Source organism: Fonticula alba (assembly GCF_000388065.1).
Source record: "Fonticula alba strain ATCC 38817 unplaced genomic scaffold supercont2.8, whole genome shotgun sequence".
In the NCBI taxonomy this organism is placed as follows: domain Eukaryota; order Rotosphaerida; family Fonticulaceae; genus Fonticula; species Fonticula alba.
Genome location: NW_009242978.1, coordinates 997,132 through 1,004,068, shown reverse-complemented (window position 1 = coordinate 1,004,068; position 6,937 = coordinate 997,132). Strand labels below are relative to the sequence as shown.

At 68.1% G+C, this 6,937-nt stretch overlaps 2 protein-coding genes across 2 annotated transcripts in view; one reads left to right on the top strand and one right to left on the bottom strand.

Annotated features, from left to right (window-relative positions):
- Window positions 1–1,767: 1,767 nt before the first annotated feature.
- On the top strand, window positions 1,768–4,688 carry H696_04879 (hypothetical protein; the record flags this gene model as incomplete). The annotated part of the gene is made up of 5 exons (XM_009498744.1): window positions 1,768–1,936; window positions 2,069–2,268; window positions 2,386–2,744; window positions 3,143–4,375; window positions 4,595–4,688. 5 exons carry the CDS (start codon window positions 1,768–1,770, stop codon window positions 4,686–4,688), a joined length of 2,055 nt encoding a protein of 684 aa, XP_009497019.1.
- Window positions 4,689–5,309: 621 nt separating this feature from the next.
- H696_04878 (starch phosphorylase) overlaps window positions 5,310–6,937 on the bottom strand; it is a 5,678-nt gene continuing 4,050 nt past the window's right edge. The window contains exons 10-12 of the mRNA XM_009498743.1: window positions 6,188–6,691; window positions 5,687–5,832; window positions 5,310–5,494 (exon numbers count right to left, since the gene is read on the bottom strand). Coding sequence (XP_009497018.1) covers window positions 5,468–5,494; window positions 5,687–5,832; window positions 6,188–6,691 — 677 coding nt within the window. The 3' untranslated portion in view covers window positions 5,310–5,467. The remainder of the gene's footprint in view (window positions 5,495–5,686; window positions 5,833–6,187; window positions 6,692–6,937) is intronic.

The window sequence follows — 6,937 nt, the reverse complement described above, 5'->3', positions numbered from 1 at the left end:
CACCTGGAGAACGGCCCTGCCAGTTGGAAATGGCCCAGCACGGCCGGGGGTGGGGGGGGGGGCGGCGGAAAGAAAGGGGAGCGATCGTGTGTCGTTCGCTGCTGTCTCGCCGGGCCTGCGCCCCACAGCGCGACGTCCTTCTGGAAACCGCCGGCCCTTGGCGAGGACATCCTCCGGACCGTCTCTGCACCGCCGGCCTGTTCCCTCGCTGGGAAAAAAGGGACGAACACCCGGGCCTTGTCCGCCCTCGGGCGGGGGGAGGGCGGGGACAACAGTTCTGGCAGCCGACGGGGCGCTTTTCAGGACGGGCGCGTCCTCGCCACGCCCAGAGCCCGGGAGCCCGAGAAAGGAGGTGCTGGAATCCCCCGGCCGGGGGGGCCGGGCCAGGGACGGGCCCATTTGCCGCCTGTCTCCCGGGGCGTGTGTCCCAGACGCATGCTCTCGCTCTCTCTCTCTCCCTCTCTCTCTCTCTCTCCCTCTGTCTCTCTTGCCCTCCCTGTTTCCGGCCCATTCCTCGACGGGACGGACTGCCGCCGGAGCTCCCTCCCGCCAGTCGCCGACGCACCTACGCGCGCTCCCTGGATAACGACATTTGTTGGAGGGTCATGATTGGTCGAAGAAATCAATTGCCGCGCCATCTCCCCAGCCGTCCCCGGCGCCCGGGTGTTTGCCTGACGAACCCGCGCGCCCGCCTGCGGCCTGGCAGCGGGCGAGGGCTCCTTTGCAGGCACGCTCGCGAGGCCCAGGAACAGACTTCGAGGCAGCCACATGTGCTCCTCCTCCATCCCCAGGCCGGGGACGTGAGACACGCGCGAGGGGGCCCTGGCAGCGGAGGAGCAAAGTGGCAAGACACCAAGATATCACCGTGGGGGCATACCCTCTGGCCGGGGGATATTTTCTCCGGTTGTGTCCTTCTCTCCTTTTTTTTTTTTTCTTTTCGCTGCTCCAGTCTTCCCGGCCCCGGCACCTTCCCCCCCGGCGGCCGGTTGCCTGACCACCACAGTTCTTAACGACACGGCCCCGAAGGCGGCCGCCGGCCGGGGGCGCGCCGGAACTTGGGCGTTCAAATGTCCGCAGGTAGAATGGCGTTATGGGGTCACGCGACAAGACAATCAGCATAGCCCTCAATCTCACTGTCATGACGGCGTTGCTACCCCACCACTCTCGTCGGCCGCGGCGTTCCCTTCTTGGTCACCTTCCTGCGTTTGCCCTGAACACGCAGCATGTGCTGGGATTCTGGCGAGCCTGCCCTCGGCCAGGACCGGATTGCGGCTAAGCCGGTCCGTGCGGCGCCCGGGACCCTCTTCACCCCGACACGCCCCACCGTGGATTTGGCTGTCGGGGCAGGGCCTCGCCTGGGATCTAGCTGTCGGCGCGACTTGCACATCCCCCCCCCCCCCCCCACGGCCTGTGGCCTAGTTGCTGACCTCGGGTCTCTTTGCTGCGATGTCAGATCGAGGATCCGCGGCAGCAGGATGTGCCCTTGTCCGAACCCCTCGGTCCGCCCATTGATGTTGGCCTTTCCCGGGACCCCAGGTGACATGTCTGGCGCTACCCATGTCGCTTTGCGCCCTCACTCATATCCCCTCTTCACCTCTCTCTCTCTCTCTCTCTCTCTCTCTCCCCACATACACGACTCGCACCCGCCTCCTCGCCTTTCCTACACTTCCCCCCCCCGGCAACTTTCTCTGCACTCAAGTCCCTGTATGTGTGTGTGTGTGTGTGCATTGGCGTTGCTCCACACTGCCCGAAGCCACTCCCTGCATGATGACTGGCGAGCTGGAATCGCTCCAGGGCCTCGAGGGCGAGACCCTCAGCCTGGCCCAGGCACACGAACAGTTCACCGACCTCATTCTCTCCGGCATTGATGCCCAGCTTGCGGACCTGCGCAGGCTCTACCAGCTCCTGGCCGCGCTGGATACCGCCGAGAGGAAGGGTACGCCCCTGGGCCATTCGATTGACCGCGCTACGCAGGCAGGGATCGGTGTGTGTGGGTGTGTGGGTGTGTGTGTATGGGGGGAAGGGGAGGCATGCTCGTTATGCTGACCCGCGGTGTGGCGTCATGTAGCCGAATCGACCGAGGGCGCGGCCGCTTTGGCGCCAGAAGCCGCCCCTCCGAACCCGGCTTCCCGGCCGCAAGTCATGAAGCAGGTGTCGGAAGCCGCGCGCGAGGTGGTGGCCCGATGCACCAAGAACGCCACCGCCAATCCGGCCGAGCTCCGCCGATACCATTACGCCCTCCAGCGGTATGGCAAGGCCCTGGACAAGGTACCAACCCGGGCGAGGCGCCCTGCGCCGTGTGCCTACTGCCGCCCCCTCCCTGCCCCGCTCACCGTGCTGCCTCGCCCTCGCCTGTCGGAATCCCCGCCCCCTGCGGGGGGACAGACCCTGCCCGGGTCGGAGCTTCGGCCATTGCCCAACAGCGGCCAAACGAACGTCCTGGAGCAAAACCGCGCCGTGGCGGCCCTCATCCGCGCGCACCTGGAGGCCGCTGGCCGGCTGGACCTGGCCCGTGTCCTGGACACGGAGATGGCCGATCTGTGGGGCGGCGCTGGCGGTGCTCCTGCGGCCGGCATGGCCGGCACCCATGCCGGCACTGGCGGCAGCGGTGGAGGGCATCGACGCCTAGCCCCGGCCCCCGGTGCCGAGGATGTGGCTGATGGCGTGCCGGTCAGCTTCGCCGACACCGCGGCCCATGTGGCCACGGCGCTGCTTCGCCATCGCGATGTCCGTCCTGCCCTGCGGTTCGTCCTCCTGTCCCCCCCCCCCCCGCGCCCCCTTCACCTGGTGCTCTCCCCCGCCCCTCTCCCCTGGGGTATCCCCGGAGGACGCACCAAAGCCCGGCGGCGGCCAGGCGTTCCCGGCGTGCCCCGGCGTGCCCCCCCCCCCCCCCCCCCCCCCCGCTCCCCCCCCCCCCCCCCCCCCCCCCCCCTCGCCGCCGTTCCCCGCTCTTCCTCCGCACGCCTTGCGATCTTCGGAATGATGCCCCTTCACCGGCAGCCCGCTCCTTGTCTCGGCATTGACCCAGCTCCTGCCCGCCCCCCCGGCCCCGGGCCCCTCCCCGCGCGCGCTCGCCGGTGGGCCATGTACATGATGCTGTAAACCCCCCTTCTCTCCCCCTCCCCCCCCTCTCCCCCGGCAGGCTCCTGGTGGAGTATGAGCACCCGCTGACGCCGGAGCTGGCCACAGTGGGCTTCCAACTCCTGAACATCGTCTTCCTCATGGGCTACCTGACTGGCGCCGACATCCTCTACATGATTGACTTCTCCCGGGTCTTCCTCTCGCCCTTTGCCGGGCCCCTTCGGCAGATCCCCAACCCGGAGCCCCTGTTCCTTGCGGCCGAGGCCGCCGGGGTATCGTGGGTGTTCGCCATCCAGGCGTGGGGCGCCGCGCGCCTGGAACGCCGGATGGATGGCTGCACCTCGAGCGAGATGCTCCCGGCGCACGGGGACCCCCATCGGGACTCGGAGGATGCCGAAGACGAGTCGGTGCGCGTCCACGCACGTGAGGCCCTCTGCCGGATGGCCGTTTGCATGATGTATTGCTCCACCGGCCAGCCGGAGGAACGGACTCGGCGCTTGCTCCAGTCGCGCTATGCCCCGCACTTCGGCCTGGATGCGGGCTTCTGCGCGGCGGTGGCCGATGCCCGGGTGGAGCCGACCCCAAGGGCAAATGCCACCGGTGGTACTTCCACCGCCGAGGACAGTCTTTCCTCCAGCGAGCTGGCCCCCCTGCCGGCCGGGGCCAAAAGCACCTCCGGGTGTTGTTCCATTTGCGCGGCACAGCCATGCGAGGCGGCCTGCTGGGGCCGGGCCCTGCATCCGTCCGTGTGGGCCGGTGTCGGCCAGGCCTTGAGCGGGCTCCTGGTGCCGCGCACGACTCCGGCCCTGAATGACACCCTGTCGACCTTGGTCCTGGCCGGGGTGGTGGCCCTGCCGACCATGGAGAAGGCTGCCCGCATCCAGGGGGCCTCGGCAGACTTGGTCTCCTCGCTGACCCGGCACACGGCCGCGGCCGCCGGGTCCGGCCGCGAGGGGGACGGACTTGCCGCCGGGCCGGGCGCCGCCGCCGGGCTCGGCTTCGACGGGGCCCTCTTCCGCAATGGCGTGCCCGTGGACCTGGCGCGGCTGGGACCGGGGACTCGACCGGCCGATGCCGAGCGCCTGTGGAGCCAGACGCAACAGGCTCAGCGCTGGGCGGCGCAAGTTCAAGAAATCCCCGTGCCCATCCCGCTGGAGGAAGGCATGGACTTCCACTCGGTGTTCATTTGCCCCGTCAGCAAATCCCGCACCAGCCCCTTCAACTGGCCCATGCGCTTGTCCTGCGGGCATGCCGTGTCCGAGACCACCCTTCGGAATTTGGCCACGAAAAATTAGTGCGTCCATGAGGGCTCGGCCCGGGTGTCCGGTCGGCCTGTCCGCTGCCCGGTCCTGGACTTCCCCGGTCCCTTGTTCTGGTGGAGGGGTGGTTGCCACATGTTTGAAGACAAGCCCTCTCCCTTTTCGCTTTCTCCCTCTCTCCGTCTCTCTCCCTCTGACGACACACTATCCTCCCTTGCCCCGCCCTCGCGCGACCCCTGGCCCTGCCCGCCCAGCCCCGCGAGGTTCACCACAACCACCGGATCTCTCAAATGCCCCTATTGCCCGAAGGTGACTCCCCAGAACCAGGCCGAGGTGATCTACTTCTGAGCACGCACGGACAGCTCATGGCCATTTTTTTTTCCGGCCCTCGCCACGCCCTGTCTCACACACGCTGCGCAAGTCAAAATACAGCCTTCCCTTTGTTCTCCGGCCCTTCGCTCCCCCAAATACACCCTCTTCCACCCAGCCCCCACGCTTTCCCAGGGAGCCACAAGACACATGGCCGCGCGAGAGCCGGAGCCTGGAGGGGAGGTGTCTTTTTTTCTGAGCAAAGACAGGCACAGCAGCGGCCACAGGCATGAGGACGCACATGGTGTCGGGGCGCGAGGGGGTTTATTTTGACTGATTTTTTTTTCATGGATCGCGCAATCTCGCCTGTTACAACACTTCGTCATTCTTTCCGTTCGATGCTCCGCCATGTCCCCTCCGTTAGTGCGACATCGGCCTGAGTCCACCTTGTTGCATGAACTCTCTCTCTCTCTCTCTCTCCCGAGGAAGGGGTTCCTCCCTTCGCCTGTGCGCGCACATTCCCGCGGCACAGGGGAAGCTGCGCGCCATCGCGAAAGTGAGAGGAGGAGGCCAGGGCGGAACCCGCCTCCCGGCCGCCCCCCCCCCCCCCCCCCCCCCCTTCCTTTTGTCTGGTCCTCTCCCTGCTTCTCCTCCCTCCCTCCCTCTCCCCCCCCCCGTCATGACAAAAGGGGAGGCTGCTCCCACTATCCGCCCCCCCAGGGGGAGATATAGAAGCAGGGAAGTGGGGCTCCCTCTTCTCGGGAAGGCGTCCTGCGAGGGCACAGCACATGGCTGGAGGTCTTTTTCGCCGAAAAAAATTACTTGCTCGGCGGCGGCGGACAGGGCTGCATTCGAGAACGCCCCCCGCGTGCGCGTGTGCGCGCATGGCCGCATGCATCCAAGGGGCAGGCGTGCACATGCGCCAAGAAGCACGACGGCCGGGACGCAGCAATCCAAAAGGGGCGGGCAGGCCGTGTTAGCAACTTGCCCCGGAGGACGGGAGGCAAGCAGGGGCGCGGGGGGCGCGGAAAACGCACGTTGATGCCCCAAATCTTCTTGGCATAGTCCTGGACAGAGCGGTCGGCGCTGAAGAAGCCCATGCCGGCGCAGTTCTCGATGGACATGCGGGTCCACTTCTTCTGGTCCTTGTACGCGGCATCAACGCGCTCCTGGGCCTCGGGATCTGTGCGTGCAGGCGCGGCGGAGGGAGAGGCCGGGGCGGCCGGGGGGGGGGGGGGGGGGCAGCAAAACATGCACAAAAGGCACCCATTGGAAGGATGCTCCCACGACACGGGCTTCTCGCCCACCGCCCTGTCCCCTTCAGGCGAGGCGCCGATGCCTTCGCCCAGGTGGAAGGGGGGCGGAAAAGGGCGCCAGCGAGGGCGCCCCCTCCCAGGGCAGGAGTTGCGCAGCCCCCAAGGAAAGGGAAAGGAAGCAAAGAAGACAGCCGCGCAGCGGCCCCGGCGCAGGGCACGCCATGGGGCAGGTCTCCGGCGGCGGGGGGGGGGGGGGGCGGCACACGCTTGCGAAGGACGCACATGACGGGAAGTCCACCGTGATCAGGTAGTAGTCGCCATCGGACACCAAGCGATCCAGCATGTTGACGAAGGGGGAGCTGTCGCCGAACTGCCCGGACTTGATGGCCTCCACCACACGGCGGAAGGCCGGGTGGATTTCCGGCCGGAGGTAGCGGACCTTGTTGCGCAGGTCATCGACCTCCTCGGCCTTGGCGCCGAACTCGAAGGCCAGATCCCAGCCGCCGATGTGCTCGGCGATTTCGACATTGGCCCCATCGCGGGTGCCAATCAGCAGGCCGCCGTTCAGGACGAACTTCATGTTGCTGGTCCCGCTGGCCTCAGTGCCGGCGGTGCTGATGTGCTCGGAGATGTCGCTGGCCGGGATGATGCGCTCGGCCAGGGTGACGCTGTAATTCGGGATGTACACCACGCGGATGAGCTTCCGGAGCTCGGCGTCCGGATCGGCGTTGATGACGTTCTTCACGCGGTTGATCAGCTTGATGATCAGCTTGGCGGTGTGGTATCCTGTCACATCCGGGTCGGGGGGGGGGCCGCCCCCCGGCCCCCCCGCCCCGGGCCCCCCCGACACCCCCCCCCCCCCGGGGGGGGGGGGCCCCCCACCCCACCGGCGACCGGGGCCCGGGGCAAATGTTCCCCCGGGTAATGTCAACCCCCCGGCCCGGGGGCCCCCCCGGCCCGGCGAGCACCCCCCCCCCGTCCGCCCCGGGCCGCGCCCCCCCCCGGGGGGGGGGGGGGGGGGGGGGGGGGGGG